Genomic DNA, 19,980 nt, shown 5'->3' on the forward strand with positions numbered 1-19,980 from the left:
AATTTTCATGATATGTCACCTTTAAGACAAACTGCTTAATATAAAATCCTCTTGAAGAGATTAAATGTTATTTTTGAATGGAATTAGTCTACAGTTAGCCTAAATAATAATAAAACTCAATAGAAAGTGTCCATGTAGATAGCTAAATTAGGTAAACGTGTGCGACGTTGAATGACTCAGATGACTCATGCCAGGAATGCTCCATTAAATCGAGAAAAATGCTGGGAGAAGGGGCGTGGCCTCCGTTCTTCAAAGCTCCTGTCACTCACAGGGGCTCCGGATTCCAGCTTAGGTGTTACAGAGCAACACGCGCAGCCCCACGAGTCGCGCTCAGAGCAAAACACACGCACAACTCACTTCTACCCGAGCAGCGCGACCGGACAGTTGTCACTGGGGACAGAAGTGGCTCTGACAGACGCTTATTTTGAGGTTCGCACTAATGGCGTTGTCGCGCGAGAGTTGTGTCCTATTTCAGGTGAATAGTTTCTGTTTGTTATGGGAGCAGATCACCTCCGCTCAGCGTTTGCGCACCTGGCCAACCCACGCCAATGAAGTCGTGCTCCTACATGCAATCTGAAAGGCTCTGGAGCGGAATCAGGTTCCCGTGCGAATTGTGGATTAAAATCCCTCGCGGGGTTTGATACGTGTAATTTGTGGCTCTTTTATTTGTCCTGGATTGATGACTAATATGGAGCTGCCAGGAAGATGTGTGTTATTCGCAGCGCTCGTCATGAGCGTTCCTCACCCTGTGTGTTCAGGTCAGTGCTTTACGCAGGTCAACGTGTGATCAAAACAAGTTGGCTGGTTGTCAACCAAACAGAGACTCATGGTGTCTGACGAACCGACGGGGAAGATTTGAATATGCAAAACAAAACCAAACTTTGCATATGCATACACACCCAGCATCCAGATGTTTCTGAATCCAGCCAATTTGCATTCAGATTGATTTTTACAATAGTAGATTTGTCTGTGTAATATACTGTGTGTTTGTTTATCAGTTTGGGAATTATACAATCACTTTTGAACGCTAAGTTAGACAAAAAACGCACTAAAGTTTTTGTGATCTGTAAATCTGTAACAAAGTCAGACAGTGCTGGGTAGATTACTTACAGATTGTAGTCCATTGCTGTTTATAAATTACATGGTGAAAATTGTAGTCACTAGTCAGTGGCATGATCTTTTTGATTACACATATTAGGTAATGTGTTATAACTACTTGATTATTTTACTAACTCATAAGAAAATATATTCCATTTGTTATCAACATCAACAACATTACATAACACATTACTTCTTATTCAAGAGCCACACAAATTTTTCTTGTAATCTGTCTTTAATCAGTGCTGAAACCCATATAATATAATATTAAAAAATTAAAAATGTTTCAATTTCATTGCATTATTTGATTTAACTATCAAAGGTATCTGCAAGCAAAGTATGCTAAATCCAATCTCAAAACTACATTTCTTAAACTTTTTATGTAGTTACTTTTTTATGCTTTTTGGAACAACTACACTGCCATTCACAAGTTTTGGATCAGTGTGATTTTCTCTTTTGCTAATCAAAGTTTATTTTATTTAATCAAAAATACAGAAAAAATATATTATGAAATATTATTGCAATTTAAAATAACAGTTTTCTATTTTAAAATATATTTCTGTGATGCCATGCTGAATTTTCATCAGCCATTACAAGAAATCATTCTAATATGCTAATTTATTATCAATGTTGGAAACGGTTGTGCTGCTTAATTTGGAATGTGATGCTTTGTTCAGGATTCTTTGAATGAAAAAGTTAAAAAGAACAGTATTTATTCAAAATAGAAATCTTTCCTAACACTATAAGTTTTTTACTATCACTTTTTATCAATTTAACAGATCCTTGCTGAATAAAAGTATTAAATTATTTCAAAGACAGAAAGAAAAAAGGTGTACTGATTCCAAACTTTGAACATTTTAACGTTTTATTCATCAAAGATTCCTGCAAAAAGGATCCTGCATCACAGATTCCAAAAAAAAAGCACAACTGTTTCCAGCATTAATAATAAATCAGCATATTAGAATGATTTCTGATGGATCATGTGACACTGAAGACTGAAGTAATGATGCTGAAAATTCAGCTTTGCATCACAGGAATGAATACTATTTTAAAGTATATTACAATATAAAACTGTTATTTTAAATTGCAATAATATTACACAATAATACTATTTTTTCTGTATTTTTAATCAAATAAACACAGCGTTGATGTGCAGAAAAAACTTCTTTAGAAAAACGTTAAAAATCGTACCAAATCCCAAACTTTTGAATGTCAGTATTTCGTCATCATTTGAAATTTGCGTCATCTAATATTACCCTTTTTTGTGCATTTATGCAATTTGTTTGTTTAATGTACTGTATTTTAAAAATGTTTGTTTATGTAACAGGATGTGAGAATCAGGTGTGTAATCCACGCATGGGAAACCTGGCAGTTGGGCGTCCTGTACAGACAATTTCCCAGTGTGGCTCAGCCTCTCCAGAACGTTACTGTAGCGCTACTTACAAAATGGATAGATGCGCGATGCATTGTGAAGTGTGTGATGCTTCAGTAACGCATCTTGCGCACCCACCTGCCTCCATGACAGACTCGCCCTTCAAACACCCACCGACCTGGTGGCAGTCCGCTCAGGGTGTTTCCACAGAATCTCTACAGCTGGATCTGGAGGTGGAATTTTACTTCACCCACATCATTATCATATTTCGGTCAGCACGGCCTGCTGCCATGGCGATAGAGCGCTCGCAGGACTTTGGACACACATGGAGCGCTCTGATGCTGTATGCGCACAACTGCAGTGACGTGTTCAACCTGGAGGATGGACAGAGCTGCACTCAGAAATACTCCACAGCAGAGCCTTGCAGCAATGGAGAGGTGAGAGTGTGCATGTCAGTATCTGCCATTTCAGAGATGCAATTTGGGGTGAATAATGATGATCTTCTTAAAGGAGTAGTTCACCCAAAAATTTAAATTTGCTCAAAACGTAACCTCAGGTCATCCAAGGTGTAGATGAGTCTCACCCTCATGTCGTTCCAAACCTGTACCATTCATCAGATATTTTTCATGAAATCTGAGAGCTTTCTGACCCTGCATATACAATAATGCAACTGACACGTTCAAGGCCCAGGAAGGTAGTAAGGACATTGTTAAAATAGTCCATGACATCGGTGGTTCAACCTTAATTTTATGAAGCATACGAGAATACTTTTTGTACACAAAGAAAACAAAAATAATGGCATTATTCAACTATTTTTTTTTCTCTTCTGTGTCAAAAATTACGTACATAAAATTACAGCTGAACCACTGATGTCTATTTTAATGATCCTTACTACCTTTCTAGCCTTGAATGTGCCAGTTGCATTGCTTTCTATGCAGGCTCATAAAGCCCTTGGATTCCATCAAAAATATATTACTTTGTGTTTCAGCATTGAGCGAACATATTACAGGACATGAGGGTGAGTAATTAATGACAGAATTTTATATTAAGAATATATATTAAGTTTATAGTGTTCAGTTCCCAGTTCTAATAACTAGTACTTTGACATTTTAAAAATGAAAATTAGCTCATTGCTAAGTAAATTACTGTTTTTTTGTTTTCTTTGATATATGTATTTGTGTGTGAGCAGGTCATTTACCGTGCTTTGTCACCCTGGGACAAACTGGATCCGTACAGCATTGATGCCCGAGCCCACCTCGGCATTACTAACATAAGGATACGTCTACTTCAGCCGCAGTCATGCCTCTGTCAACAAAAACTTCCTGATGCCAACGTACTCACTCCCCACTATGCCATTTATGACCTCATTTTAAAGGGAGGCTGTTTGTGCCATGGACATGCAGACCAGTGTGTGCCTGCTGGTGACCAACAGATCACACACCCTCCTGTTAAACACATGGTAAGTGTATAATTGTAATACAGGGTCATTATTTTTTGGGCCTGTACATGCTGTATGCTCACACAATGTGGAATGAAACAGGTCTAAGATTTAGTTTGATAAACATAAACTCTACATGACATCATCTACATGTTGTTCAAACCTGTGTGACTTTCTTTTTTTTAGACAGAAGACAGTTTTTTTTTTTTTCGTACAGCTAAAGTTATTAAGATCCAGTGTCATTTTGGACTAGTGTTATTTTAGAACTTGCAGTCAAAGTCAAAAGTTTACATACACCTTGCAGAATCTGCAAAATGTTAATTATTTTACCAAAATAAGAGGGATCATACAAAATGCATGTTTTTTTTTTTAAATTTAGTACTGACCTGAATAAGATATTTTGAGATCCATCTTTTCACACAGAGGACACTGATATTTCAGAAAGAAATGAAAAGCTAGGGGGTGTAAACTTTTGAACGGAACGAGGATGTGTACATTTTCTTATTTTGCCTAAATCAGAAGCTACAGAAGATAACAGAAGACAAAATAAGTTCATTTTACCCTGATATTCAGATTCCAAAAGTTTTCACCCCCCAGCTCTTAATGCATTGTGTTTCCTTCTGGAGCATCAGTGAGCATTTGAACCTTCTGTAATAGCTGCATATGAGTCTCTCAGTTGTCCTCAATGTGAAAAGATGGATCTCAAAATCATACAGTCATCATACAGTGGAAAGGGTTCAAATACACAAAAATGCTGAAAAAACAAAGAATTTGTGGGACCTAAAGCATTTTTCTGAAGAACAGCAGGCAGTTTAACTGTTGGGGACAAACTAGGGACTCATGAACAACTATCACTAAACAAAAAAACAGCTGTGGATCATTCAGGTAACAACAAAGTATTAAGAATCAAGTGTATATAAACTTTTGAACAGGGTCATTTTTATAAATTCAACTATTATTTTCTCTTGTGGAGTATATGTAAACATCTTTTATGTGAAATACCTTATTCAGGTCAGTACTAAATAAAAAAAAATAACATGTATTTTGTATGATCCTGCTTATTTTGATAAAATAATTAACATTTTGCAGATTCCGCAAGGTGTATGTAAACTTTTGACTTCAACTCTATATATCAGTTTACATTTTAGGTTCGGTTATTTATCTTTTATTTTATTTCTGCTTTATTTGAACAAAAATGTTCTTAAATACTTTGAGTTTTAGTTAAAAATTAACAACACAATTTTGGACCCCCATTGACTTTATATGGGCAAAAATTGTTTCTGCTCTACTGAAGAAAGAAAATCATCCAGGTTAAAATGACACAAGGATGAATAACCAATGACAGAATTTTCAGAGACTTCGTCCCTGTAAAGGAGAACAATGGCAATGCAAAACAAAAACAGCAAACAACCTTGCATTACTTATGGTTATCACCATTCCCAGAAAACACGTTTCCCGTGTGATTACATAAACAGTTCCCCCTTTCCATTTACTGTCTTTCACTCTTTCATTCTCTATCCCCCTCTGACTCTCACTGTCTTTGTTTCAGATTATATAAGGCATGTGTTTGCTGTTCATTTGGCTCTAACTCTGTGGAGAGATAAAAGTCTGATAGCAACTGAAGGATAAAAAGACAAAGTCAGGCAGGAAAACAACGGAGAGAGGAATACCGATAAGTGCAGAGACGAAAACGAGGGGCTGCGTTGCTCGCCCCTTTCGCTAATTGAGTTGTTGTTTGCATGCTGTGATCAGACAATAACAGCAATTAGTCTCACTCGCTCAAACGCACACACATCAGCTCTTTGCTCTCTTATCAAAGCTTAAACTGTGTGATCTAGCAGCCCAGACAAAACACACACCCCGTGCCAATCGACAAGCATGCACACAGACATACACGCTACCCACCCAGACATGCAGACAAACACGGTCGCTTTGACATGCTTTGTCCATCCACACTCATAATAGGAACACGTGCTCACACGCAACCCTTGTGTGCCCCTGCAGGAATGTTTTGGTTAGCAGGGAGAGTATGTGCGTCTGAGCGCGTTTCCTCCCATATTATGATGATAAACATGTGAAAGTGTTTCAGATGCCAAGCGGATGGAGCGCTGCCAGTTTACCCCCCTCCCTCTGAAGCGCTAATTTGTCCTTCTCTTTCTCTCCTGAAGTATTTTCAAAATTCTTCTCTCGCTTGTTTGTTTTCACTGCTCTGTATTGGAGAGTGACCGATAATAATTATCCGTGCTTTCATTTGAAACTCATGGAGGAGAGGACATCTTGATGGATGGCTGAATCTGGGATATTAGCATTAGGTAATCGTGGACATTGAGGGCGAGGAGGATGTTTTTATACAGGACTATTGAGTGAGAGATTAAGCACATAAATTAAGAGATGTAGGAGAGAATGATTGACTGTAGCAAATGAAAAGACTTAGGGCTTTGTTTAAATCTCTAATTGTAAGAGCAATAGTAAGACTGATGGCCTTAGCAGGAAGAACTAGAGATCTTACAGATCCATCAAGTCAAAATGTTATCAATTACACTACCATTCCAAAGTTTGGTGAAAAAGTTTGAATATGTTGTCAAAGGTATTTGCGATATTTTATGTCACGTTTTTTCACAATTGCAATGTATAGATAAAAGTCAGAACTGTTAGAAAAAGTCGCAAATGCGTATTATTTAAAAAAAAAAGAAAAGAAAAAGAATTGTCAGACGTAAACTCGGAATTGTGTGGAAAAAAATTTGAGTTCCTAGTTTATACCGTTGAGGTCAAAAGTGTACATACACTTTGCAGAATCTGCAAAATTATTATTTTACCAGAATAAGAGGGACCATACAAAATGACCTGAATAGCATTTTCACATAAAAGACATTTACATATAGTCCACAAAAGAAAATTAGTTAATTAGTTAATGCATAATGGTTGAATTGATTAAAATGACCCTGTTTAAAAGTTTACATACACTTGATTCTTAATACTGTTGTTACCTGAATGATACACAGTTGTTTTTTTTTTGTTTAGTAATAGTTGGTCTTGTATCCCTTGTTCATCCTGAACAGTTAAGCTGCCTGCTCTTCCTCAAAAAAAAATCCTTCAGGTTCCACACATTCTTTGGTTTTTCAGCATTTTTGTGTATTTGAACCCTTTCCAACAATAACTATGATTTTTGACTCATATGCAACTATTACAGAAGGTTCAAATGCTCACTGATGCTTTAAAACCCAATGCATTAAGAGCTAGGGGGTGAAAACTTTTAAGATCCGGGTAAATTTAACTTATTTTGTCTTCTGGGAAACATGTAAGTGTCTCCTGTAGCTTCTGAAGGACAGTACTAAATGAAAAATATGATATTTAGGCAAAATAAGAAAAATGTACACATCTTCATTCTGTTTAAAAGTGTACACCCCTGGCTCTCGATGCATTGTGTTCCCTTCTGAAGCTTTAATGAGCGTTTGAACCTTCTGTAATAGTTGCATATGAGTCCCTCAACTGTCCTTAGTGTGAAAAGGTGGATCTCAAAATCATACAGTCATTGTTTGAAAGGGTTCAAATATACAGAAATGCTGAAAATCCAAAGAATTTGTGGGACCAGAAGGATTTCTGAAGAACAGCAGGCAGTTTTACTGTTCAGGACAAACAAGCGATTCATGAACAACTATCACTAAATAAAAAACAAAACAAAAAACACAACTGTGGTTCAGATCACAACACAGTATTAAGAATCAAGCACATGTAAACTTTGTCAGAATGGGATCATTTGTATAAATTCAACTATTATTTTCTCTTTTGGACTATATGTAAATGTCTTTTATGTAAAATACCTTAATCAGATCAGTACTAAAAAAATAACATGCATTTTGTATGATCCCTCTTATTTGGGTAAAATAATTAACATTTTGCAGATTCTGCAAGGTGTGTGAAAACTTATGACCTCAACTGTATCTTGCAATTCAGAATTTTTCTCAGAATTGCAAGAAACAAAAAGTCCCCTCCATAGAAATCTGTTACGCTCACCAGTTTAGTTGATCAAAATACAGTAAATACAGTAATGTTGTGTAATATTATTAATAACTGTTTTGGGTTTGAATAAGTCTTCATTATCCCATGATCCTTTAGAAATCTTTCTAACATGCTTATTTGGTGCTCAAGAAACATTTCTCTTATCAATGTTGAAAACAGTGCTGCTTAATGTATTCATGGAAACCATGAATCTTTAATGAAAAAAAAAGTTCAAAAGAACAGCATTTATTTAAAACATTTTTTGTAATAGTGTAAAAGTCTTTACTGTCATTTTTGTTTCATTTAATCCAAAATGATTCATTTCTTAATAGAAACTACTGACCCCAAACCTTTGAACGGTAAAGTTAACAGTAACCTAGTGATTCTAATAATCAGTTTTTGCAAGGTGACATCCACTGAGGGGGGAAATCCCAAGCTAAGTGTAGTTTCTAGTAAGATGACAAAAATGTGCTGGGTGTTGGCCTATCCTGTTTGGTTTATAGTTTGGCAAAGTATGTGGTATGATAAAATATTTGGCACCTGAGTGAACATAGTTGATGCTGGAGCATGTTGAAGATCGGCTTCGTAAAACTCTGATCGTGAGATTATTAACAAGGGTTCAAACTGAGGTCTCCCTAGGTGAATGCATAACAATGTGTCATTGTATTGTCAATTGTGTTTTCTGGTCTCTGCCACAGGTGCACGGCAAATGTGTGTGTCGGCATCACACGGCTGGGGATCATTGTGAACGGTGCGATCGCCTCTACAACGACCGACCGTGGCAGCCAGCTAACGGTTTAACTGGAGAAGCTCATCAGTGTGTTAGTAAGTTTCAGTTCATATGTAAAACTAAGTACTGACTTGGAAAGAGAAACACTGAAAGTGGAATGTGTTACTGTGCAATAGTTTACTTACTGGAATAAGTTAGTCAAGAGGTCATGAACTGCCTTTATATTATTTTGTACTGCAAGTCCACTTATAATGTTATCAGGATTTTTACATCAAAAAACAGTTTAGAAGACCCTCTTCATCCGAACGCTCTGTTTGAATAGGCATGGCCAATTGTAGACTCGGAAGTAAACGGCCACTGCTATGATTGGCTAACAGCTGTGTATGTTTGACAGCCTACATCCTTTATAGATAGACGCATAAATACATAAATACTGCATTAATCTGTAAAAATAATATTCCCTTTTTCAAACTCAGCCATTCTCAGATGCCTGTCGTTGTGGCGTCACACCCACAGAGACCGCTCCCACGATAGTTGATAGACATGAGCGTCTTAACTAAGATCAGTTGAAACAGTCTAACTTCCATGTTTTGATGCCGGAGCAGGGATGTAAGTTAGACAAGAATTGAGCGATTGAGGTGTTGTGTTGCTGGATGTAATAATGAACATAGTGGTCGTCATTTACTCCCAACATCTGAGCTGCTGAAGATGCAGTGGATTATGTTTGTTTGTGAAGGGAATGCGCCTCCCAATCTACATGTATCCGTCTATGTTCGCGTGAATCATTCGTGATCCAGCCTCACTTACAGCAGAAGTGTGTATAAGGTTTTTTTTATGAATCTTTGCAATCGTCTTTCCTAATAATGTGCTAGTTAGCAAGTTTAGTGGCTAAACGCGGCTAAAGTAAACAGGCTCGTCACTCCACAGAGAGAAGAGAGGGGCGGGGTGAGCAGAGCTCATTTGCATTTTGGCAAGGTAAAAAGGGTGTTGTTTTACACTAACCAAAGTATGTTATAGACGTTTAATTAAGACCCTAAAGAATCATATCAACTTGTGGAAAATGGGCATCCGATGACCCCTTTAATACTTTACTATAGTTAGGGGTGGATAATTTTATCAGTTGTTTATTATTCATGCAACAATACACATTATAGTTGTAGTTTTTATTAATAACTATTGCTTTATAGCTTATAACGTTGTCTAGTGCTCTTATGATTGTTTATAGCATGATTTGTGAAAATTTAACGACTATACTGACAGACTTCTTCATGGCTAGTGTTTGTGTATTTAATTTTATTCTGTAACATACTTGTTCTACAGATCTGTGTACTAGTGTTAAATTCTACTTTTTTTGACGGCGTTGCTAACGTTTCTGAGAGATAATACCTTTTACCGAATGTGGTATCCTGTCAGCAATAACCTGTCCGTGGGCTTTTTTGATTACTGTCAGTTTAAGTGCCAGCGATGCGGTGTTGTCAGATATTGCATATTTTGCAAATAAGAAAAAAAAAAAAGATATCATTGACCGCAAACTGCAGCTTTCTACTTTATTAACTTTCTAGTGTCAAATTAAGTGGAAAAGACAAGTCCAAAAATGCTTGTAATAGCTGGATCTGGCAACACGGAGGCTGCACCCACGCCCTCATTCACAAGCTACTCTCTCAAGCCTCGTTCACTCCAGCTGTGTCTCGCAGCGATCATTTTCATACCATGGACGTTAAACATTCCATCCATATGAGGAGTTTTTGCACACTATTCCATCATAAAGTGGCACATTTCACAACCTGTCATTTTGGCAGATTGGCTTCACAATAAGCTGTTTTTAGACTAATGAGAAAGTTTTGAATTCTGAAACTTATAGGATGTTTTTATAGTACAATGACCTCCTATATGTCAAAAGATCAAGGGAATTTTCTACTGATTAAAGTAGAAATCTTTTCTAACATTGTAAGTGTCGCTATTGATCAATTTTGTGCATCCTTAGTTTTTGTGTAGATATATGTAGCTCTGATCCCTCCTTCAATATAAATCTATGATTACTCTACTTTTAAAGCATAAATTTGATTTAAACAATAGGTCTATATAATATTCACATATGCTGTTCATAGGGGACGCATTATATTAGCCCTACAGTTAAAGCATGAAATATTATTTAAACCTATTACAATTAACATTTTTTACATAACATTTATTTTATCTCACTGAATTTTTCTCGCAAATGCAAGTTTATATCTCCTAATTGAGACTTTATAACTCGATTTAAGTAAAAAAAAATAGTGAGTTTGTCAATTCTGAGGGAAAAAAAGGCCAGAAGTGTGCGATATAAACTCCTATTCTGAGCCGAGGGGAAAAGAGGGAATGACAAGTTGTTTTACATTATTAGAATTGTGAGATATAATCTTGGAATTGCAAGAATAAAGTCAGAATTTTAAAATAAAATTTTTTATGCTTTCATTCCATGGCTCTATAGACTGCCACTTAAAAACTGTCATTTTCTGTCACCAGATAGGCTCAGGCCACTAAAAACATTATCCCTGTTTCGAATCTGTAAGATTATTCTTGTAATATGCGGAGAACATTTTGAAATAACCCAAAATGTATTTTTCCATGTAGAGTGCAAGTGTAACGGACACGCAGAGAGCTGCCACTTTGACAAAACCGTATGGCTACGTTCGGGTCAGCGGAGTGGCGGCGTGTGTGACTGCCTTCACAACACCGGCGGCCGCCACTGCCAACACTGCCAGAGCGGCTTCTACAGAGACCCAGAGAGACCCTCGACTGCCCCAGATTCCTGCAGACGTAAGACACAATCATGCATCACTCACAACGGTTGTGTAACACGCATTCAAGCACATGATCTGCATAAGCACAAAGGTGTAAATTTGGTGGAATTGAATGCAGTGTTCCTTATATTGGTCATAATTTTTTTTTACTGTGTTTCTGTGTGTCTTGGACTAAGATGAAAGCCATTAATCTCAGATTTTGAAAAGCTGCTTAAAATGGCATGTGGAGTATCTGTGATTTCCCTGCCGTACGCTTCCGTTCCTGACCTTGGTCTTTCTTCAGCGTGTGTGTGAAAATATGTGTGGTTTTTCTGTTTACGTGTACAGCTTGGCCTAGATGATGTCAAAATCCAGGAACTCGCCAGATCAGCGAACATGTCCGATATTGTAGCGCACACACGCGTACACACACCGAGGGGATGTTTGGTATTGAATGTTGTTCCTGCTCGGAATGCTAATGGCTCTTATGGCGAGTCAGGACATGTAGAATAACAAGAACAGTGGTGGGATCTCAGCATGAGTGTAAACGTGTGTATTGTGTATGTGGAGGCAGACAGATTAATCATCACATGACACCAGGCTTATAATTATTGACTGCGCATACAAAGCGTCAGTCTGGTCTGGACAGCTCTGTCGTTGTAGTCATTGAGAAACTCATTACACTGAACAAAACATTAAGTTTGTTTAGAGATTCAGAAAAGACCACTAATTATATTTTGCAGTCTGATGAGTGTGTTTTGAGTAACTTTCTTTCTTTCTGAATTGCAGCTTGCATGTGTGACCATGCTGGTTCCACACATTGTAACCCTGATAATGGAGACTGTGTCTGTAAGCCAGGGGTGGCTGGACCTCACTGTGACCAGTGCATGCTGGGATACTGGGGTTTCGATGAATATGGTTGCAAGCCCTGCCAGTGTGCTGGTGACTGTGACCCCTATACAGGAGACTGTATGATTAGGTGAATATGAACCTTTCTGCTGTTTGTTTTATAATTTTAGGGGTAGCCAATGTTTCCACAGACATTTTCATCTTATGCATGAGACTATATAGGGAATTTCAGAATCTACAGTTTTTGCTAATTTAAACTATAACAATATTTTGACAATTTTTTGATAATTGAAATAAAGCTGAATTAAATAGAACAAATATTAGTTAAAAATATATATACGCTGGCGTTCCTAAAGTTTGGAATGTTTAAGATTTTTTAAATGTTTTAGAAAGAAGTCTCTTATGCTCACTAAGGCTGTAAAAATACAGTAAAACAGTACAATTTTACAATTTATTTTTTTACTATTTAAAATAACTGTTTTCTATTTGAATATATTTTAAAATGTGATTCTTTTCTGTGATCAAAGCTAAATTTTCAGCATCATTACTCTAGTTTTCAGTGTCACATGATCCTTCAGAAATCATTGTTATATGCTGATTTGCTGTTCGTGAAACATTTTTTAGTATTATTACTATCAATATTTAAAACAGTTGAGTAAATTTTTTAGGATTCTTTAATGAATAGAAAGATCCAAAGATCAGAATTTATCTGAAATAAAAAGCTTTTGCAAAATTATTGTTATAGAAATTATAGAAATTAATCTGTTTATTTAAAAAGGATACTTTAATTTGATCAAAAGTCATGATAAAGACATTTATAATGTTACAAAAGATTTCTATTTCAGATAAATGCTGTTCTTCTGAACGTTCTATGCATCAAAGAAACCTGAAACAAATCTACTCAGCTGTTTTCAACATAATAATAATAATAATAAATGTTTTTTGTGCAGTAAATCAGAATATTAAAATGATTTCTGAAGGAGCATGTGACTGGGGTAATGATGTTAAAAATTCAGCTTGGAAATCAAAGGAATAAATTACATTTTAAAATATATTCAAACAGAAAACAGTTATTTTAAATAGTAAAAATATTTCAAAATTTTACCGTCTTTGGTGTACTTTGGATCAAATAAACACAGGCTTGGTGAGCAAAAGACACTTCTTTAAAAAACATTAAAAATCTTACTGTTCAAAAACTTTTGATTGGTAGCGTGGGTGTGTGTTAGATTAAAAGCATAGACTTGAAAAAATTAAAAATGAAAATTAGAAATGTTGCATTGACAACTAACTGAAATTACTGAAGTTGAAGTACATAAAATTACTAAAACTGAAAAACAAATTATCGCTACACAGTCATATAACTAATAAAGTAGTAAAAATGACCAAAATTACTAAAACTGAAATTAAAAACGAATTAAAAACATTCATAAATAGCGCACTGGTATGTGTCAAATATTAAATTAAGTGATAACATTTTACCAGCTGGTCTCTGATGTTTGGTGAGTTTATGACAGCAGTTCACCTCAAGTTCAAACACAGATGTAGTTCATCCCATTAACTCTGAAATCAACCAGTAGGACAATCAGATTAAGACAAGTGTGCATAATAAAGCCAGTATATGGAAATAAAATGTTTTGTCTTTTTAATTTCTTTTAGAGCTAATATTATAAATGAAATATAGGTATATAACCATGCATGTGTCTGCTTTATGTGTATTTCTTGTCCAGGTCTGAATCGGATCACAACAGCACATCAGAAGATCATCTGTTTCGAACAGAAGAGCTTTTCTCCGCCCTTAGTCATCCAGGTATTAAATAAAAATCCTGGAGCTGATAACAGCACTGTTTTGTACAAGTCCTATAAAAAGTTTATTGTCTCGTCTGAGATAACAGCATGCGCTGTTGTAATATCGTTCCTGTTTTTAAGTTGTCGTAGCAACAGAAAGAAACTGACAGCAAGAAACCGACAGCCAATACTTTAATTGGTGGGTATTTCTTTTCTTGACAGACAAATGTGTATGCAAACAGCAAGCGCTTGGAAACAACAAAATATTCTGCAATGTAAAATATGTTTATGGTAAGTAGCATATAAAACAGTGCCCTCAATGTTCTGTTCAGTTGCTATAATTAACGTGTGTTTTCTCATGATTGTAGCAGTGAAAGTGAGAGTGTTGGGCGCTCATGATAAGGGCTCTCACGCAGAGGTGGATGTTAAGGTTCTTAAGGTGTTGTGGGATAACACACGCCTCAGGCTCTCTCGTGGAAACCGAACTCTTTATCCTGAGTCTTGGACCTCACGAGGCTGCACCTGCCCTGTGCTTTTCCCAGGTTAGCCGACATGCATAGATTTATGATTTGTTATGAGATGAAATATGCAAGCCCTTATGGAATCTGCACATTTTTTCCCACATGTTCTGTGTTAGCTGTGGGAAACAGTCTGTGGAATGGATTTAAATACGATCAGATGTGTTAAATGGACCTCAGAGAAATTACGGTATTATCAAATTAAGTGCATATCTGTAGTGTTTTCTGCTGATTTCTGAAATCCTTATGAAAGCATAGTTATTATAATTATAGAAAAGGTTCATATCTTGAATAAATGCTGTTCTTTTTATTCATCAAAGAATCCAGAAAAGTATCACAGGTTCCAAAAACGTATTTGACAATACAACTGTTGCCAACATTAATTCGAATAATAAATCAGCATATTGAAATGATTTCTCAAGGATTATGTGACACTTAAGACTTGAGTAATGACTGATAAAAAGTCAGCTTTGCATCACAGGAGTAAATTATATTTGAATGTATTTTAAAATAGATATTATAATAATAATTATTAATAATTATAATAATTATATATATAATTTTTTTCTTTCTCTGTTTCATAATGGTATGTTGTCCTAGTCTTGTTACTGTTAACTATAGAACTAAAGACTATTAAAAATCTTTTCTGATAAATAAAATAAAGCTGAAATAAAATCTAAAATATTATATGGGGAAAAAAGCTAAATGAAAATAAGAAATGTTGCTGTGCTAACTAAAACTGAAATAAAAATAAATAAATACAAAATAGAAATATTAAGAACTTAATAACAATGACACAAGCATAAAATTAAACTGAAACTAAATTAAAATATAAAAAATATATGGGTTGTTGACGTGAAATGGCATTTTCACTGTCCCACAAGATAAAAATGAATGTAATTAATATTGTTGTTATTTAAAATGCAGTAAATCATAAAACAGTTCTTTGTCCTACATGGACCTGTTCTTTAAAAAGCTGCAGTATTATTATTATTATTATTATTATTATTATTATTATTATTTTTTTTTTTTTTTTTTTTTTTTTGAGCCAAATGTAAAAATTGTCCTATGGTGTGACTGTCTCAAGCATGGTTCAATAAATTACAACTTTTATAAATTAAAAAGAAAAGCATAAAAATGTTAATAAATACTTTAAGTGCCTAGTATGGCAATCATTTTTTTCATCCATATATTTCTGAAAGCATACAAACTTGATACATTTTGTCTCTGAAAACCATGGTCAATTTTTGTCTCAAAATTGTTTAAATATTTCACTTTTTTGGAACCACTACAGAAGTGTTACGTTTGGTGTCCTTTGGTGTGACATCCCTAAATTATATATATATATATATATATATATATATATATATAATTTTTTTTTTTTTTATTAAAAACTGTGTTAAACTACATAATTATAGAATAATGTGTCTTGCAAACTGCTAATGACAGGTTAGCTTGGAATAGCAAGGTAATTAATTGACAGGCTGAAACGTCCTATGGTGTGACAGAAAATGTAGGACAAAAAATGTCACACCAGAGGACAGGGTCTCTTTGAGCACTTATTTAAATAATTAAATAAGATTGGTTTAACTCCTTTTTATTATTTTATATTGATCATTTTCAGTGTCCTTAAATGCAATAATTACATTAATTAAACTAGTTTCTGGGCTATAAGAGTTTCAGTAACAAACTGATTGACTAAAAGACTAAATTTTGTTGATGATAAAAAATTTGTTTTGTTTAAAAACATGTTGATATTGTTTATATCAAAATTAAACTTTTTTTTTTCCTTATTTGATGTTCAAAATTAAATAGAAATACTTTAATAACTACCATTTCTGTCCTTTAGAGTGACGTAATGTCCTATGGTGTGACACACAAAAGAACCACAGATTTGTTTTTTTATCACAAAATATCTTGAAAAACAGTTGAATATTGCTATAGGGGAGATACATATCACTCATCTTAAAGTGGTATAATTTTCAGGAGTTTTGAATGGATGACAGCAAAGTTTTTCTTGTTGTCAAAGTTTGTGTTTGACATTGTCCAACAAGTTTGTCTTGACATTGTCCAACAAGTCATGGGGAAAAATGTTAATTTCGTATTAAATAAATAACACTATATGAAAAGAAGTGTCTAACAATGAAGATAAATCTCTCATGCTATTTGTATATTATTAAAAAAAATCTTATTTTTTTGCTGTCACACCATAGGACAAATTTATGGTACAGTTCAGTAAAAATGTTAAAAAAGATCAGATTACACTACATAAATATATGCATTTATTCTTCATAAATGGTCTTTTACAAAAACTTTTACTGACTGTTTGTCAACTACCCATATATAAAAATAAAAAATAATACTGCAAGAGTCTATAATTAACACTGTGGCCTATATTTGTTGATACATGTTTAGTGAAATTAGGCTAATTTGATCATTTTGTTGACTAATGAGACTGTTTTTCTCTTGCTGTAGGGATGGAATATCTTGTAGTTGGACACGAGGATGTGAAAAAAAGGTCGTCCTATGGTTAACATGAAGAGTATAGTGAAGACATGGAAGCCCAGCTTGAGCCGAAAGGTTCACCAGCTCCTGAAAACCAAATGTAGCTGAAAGACGTGGAAACACAAAGAGACACTGAATATGTATCTTCAATGCCACGCGTCAACTTAGACTTTATTTTATTACGCTCCTTCTTCACCCTCTGAATCATACTAATGCTTTAAAACACTGGTTCTCAACCTTTTTGACTTCCTAAGGCCCTAAGTTAATATGTACCTCTGCTACTTCTGTTAAAAAAATAAAAGAATTTGAATGAACTTAAAAATATGATGGTATGATATTTGGTTGAGAGCCACTGCTTTAAAATTAGCTGTGTGGATGTATTTGCTAGCTGTCAGATGAATACTAGGACTGTACAGAATGTATAATATATATGTATGTATGTGTATATATAAAATAATATATGTAGTTTTTTTATATCTATAACTAACCATGTATATAGCATGCATTTTGTACACATGAAAATACAATGCATACATGCAATAGAATTTTCCTATGGTTATTTTAATTATTTTAAACGTAAAAACAATTGAAGAGTTTATTTGCAAAAACAGATAACTTTTTTTTTTAATTTTCCAAAATCGTGTTTTTTATTCTGTTTTGATGCTTTTGTGTTAGCTGTATTTTGTATTTTTTACTAAATCAAAATAACCCAACTCCAGTTTGACTGAGATTAATTGAAATGTACAATGAAAAAACATGATTTTTGCAAACAAACGGTTCAATTTTATATGACTGATACGCTTTTCTTAAGTTTGTGGCATTAACATGTACTTTTTAATACCAGTCAGGACCACAAGGTGTCAGCCTATGATCATATTATTGATTATGTAAAATCACATTCACAGGAACACGTATTCAGGTATGAAACGTGCTGATTTATTGCTGAAAGAATTGAGAGGCAGGCTAACTAAAAAAAAACTAAAAAAAAAACGACACAAATATGGCTAAAATCTAGACTGTTTTACATTGTTGCTTAAAGACCTAAATGAAACCTCATCACTATTTAATTATTTACCACATTATATGAGAACTAAAATACAATTCAACAAATATAACATATTAATCTCTATAAATGTAAAACACAAAAGTATAAAACTTTTACATTAATAATTCAAAACCAGGGATTGCTCAATATCAGGCAACCCCTGCTGATGGGCGGAGCTAACGTTGGTCCATGAGGCCCCGCCCCGCCTGCATCCGCGCCTCTGTCAGTCGCGCAGATTGGGGTGCCGCGATGTCGCTTTCCGCAATGAGTACTTTGATGGAATTACAGTCAAACTAAAGAGGAAAAAACATGTCCGAAGTACGAAAATTCACAAAGAGGTTGAGCAAACCTGGAACGGCTGCGGAGCTCAGACAAAGTGTGTCGGAGGCGGTGAGGACGTCCATTGCTGTGGTTAGTAACTCAAGAGCGTCCCGTCTCTCTCTCTTTGGGCAGTGCATCTGTAGGCTGTGTCTCAACGCGTAGTGAGCTACCTATATAGGCGGCGTTTTTTGACATCACAGACTCGTGCGTTCTGTCTAGGTAGGCAGCTCACTAGATTTTGAGACCGTTTAGTTTATTGTAAGACATCATATGTGTATATAAGCTGTCAGATGTTGCTTATATTCGTTTTTTTAGTTTTTTTTTTTTTTATTGAAACACGTGCCAGAGTGCTGAGGCATAACGTCTAGTGCCTACCAGGCAATTACACCAGCACAGCTTTAACATCTGTCTTACACATCCCACAGACAGCAGTTCAGACCTTGTGCACGTAAATACTAAGATATGCATTTAATTAAAAGCAAAATTAGGTATCTCCTCACCTCATAAAACCGGTGATTCTCAGTTTCCTAATAGGGAAAGACATTGTTCTGTAGCTCCTACTGGAACCACATGGAGCATCCTTATGCCTTTGTGTAAGGAGTCATGTGCATGTGCTCATGCACCAGTCCAAGAGCAGAGCCCATTCTCTCTTTTTGCCTTTATTGAACTGTTGAGAAATGTATTAACAGAGGTGGAGAACAGAAATGTGTCATTATTAAGGAGGATCTAATTTCTCAGCACTACTGACGCCTCTAATGAATGCTTAGTGGTGAGAAATTATATTGTTAGCCAGACATATGTCATGTGACTGAGATTTTCTATAGGTGTTATGAATATAGGCCTATAATAGCCTGCGATTGTCAGTTTGATTGTGGTTTCCAGGGAGACAGACAACAAATGGTACACTATGGAGATTGCAGATCCGTTGTGTTTCCCTTGAGAGTACCCTCAGGCTGCTCAGCTATGCTTCCTGTGTCCTCTGCATGGGCTGAATAAAGTGTTTGTCTCATCTTTACTCTTTTCCTCTTTCGCACATTGTGCAATTGCTCAAATATGGCCAAAATGATGATATGAGTGACGCCTTTTGTTATTATTGCTGTTGATTGTGTTACTTATTGTGTTACCCAGTGGAACTGATTAGGGACGCTGAGCACTTTTTTCTTACTGGGAGTTTTGGTGGCATATGTTGAAGGCCTCGTCCCTTATTTTTATGAGAAGCATAGTTGGTTTTAAGAAGTATTAAGAGGAGGGGCATTCTTATTCAGGAGAGCATTTGATTGGTCAAAAATGTGTGTAGTGCAGTGTATCAAGATTTTTTTCTTAATTTTTTTAATCTGTTTTTGTCTAAAGAATATGGTTAATTATGAACATTTTGTACTACGCTAACACATTGAGTGCTAGTGACATTTTTTCAGGCCAGTCCAAAACTTTGTATGGCGCTGGTTGCCTCAACATAAAGACACTACGTTTTGCTTTTTGACTTTTGGATAATTGTATAAAAAAATCTCAGCAGCCAACAAAATTTCATGTTTCTTGATTCATGATACATTTTGTTCAT

General features: G+C 35.2%; 2 protein-coding genes across 4 annotated transcripts in view; both read left to right on the top strand.

Annotated features, from left to right (window-relative positions):
• The first annotated feature begins 282 nt into the window (after nucleotides 1–282).
• On the top strand, nucleotides 283–17,864 carry ntn4 (netrin 4). The gene is given in 11 exon segments (XM_051113676.1): nucleotides 283–758; nucleotides 2,426–2,907; nucleotides 3,660–3,929; nucleotides 8,606–8,732; nucleotides 11,251–11,436; nucleotides 12,189–12,378; nucleotides 13,976–14,055; nucleotides 14,256–14,324; nucleotides 14,402–14,575; nucleotides 17,027–17,061; nucleotides 17,063–17,864. Coding segments are annotated over 11 exon segments (1,794 nt in total). The 5' UTR covers nucleotides 283–679; the 3' UTR covers nucleotides 17,165–17,864.
• Nucleotides 17,865–18,283: 419 nt separating this feature from the next.
• dock11 (dedicator of cytokinesis 11) overlaps nucleotides 18,284–19,980 on the top strand; it is a 101,273-nt gene continuing 99,576 nt past the window's right edge. For all 3 annotated transcript variants that reach the window (XM_051114272.1, XM_051114273.1, XM_051114274.1), the window contains exon 1: nucleotides 18,284–18,512. In XM_051114272.1, the coding sequence (XP_050970229.1) occupies nucleotides 18,411–18,512 (102 nt within the window). In that variant the 5' untranslated portion in view covers nucleotides 18,284–18,410. The remainder of the gene's footprint in view (nucleotides 18,513–19,980) is intronic.

The sequence above is a fragment of the Labeo rohita genome, chromosome 7 (assembly GCF_022985175.1).
Source record: "Labeo rohita strain BAU-BD-2019 chromosome 7, IGBB_LRoh.1.0, whole genome shotgun sequence".
Lineage (NCBI taxonomy): Eukaryota > Metazoa > Chordata > Actinopteri > Cypriniformes > Cyprinidae > Labeo > Labeo rohita.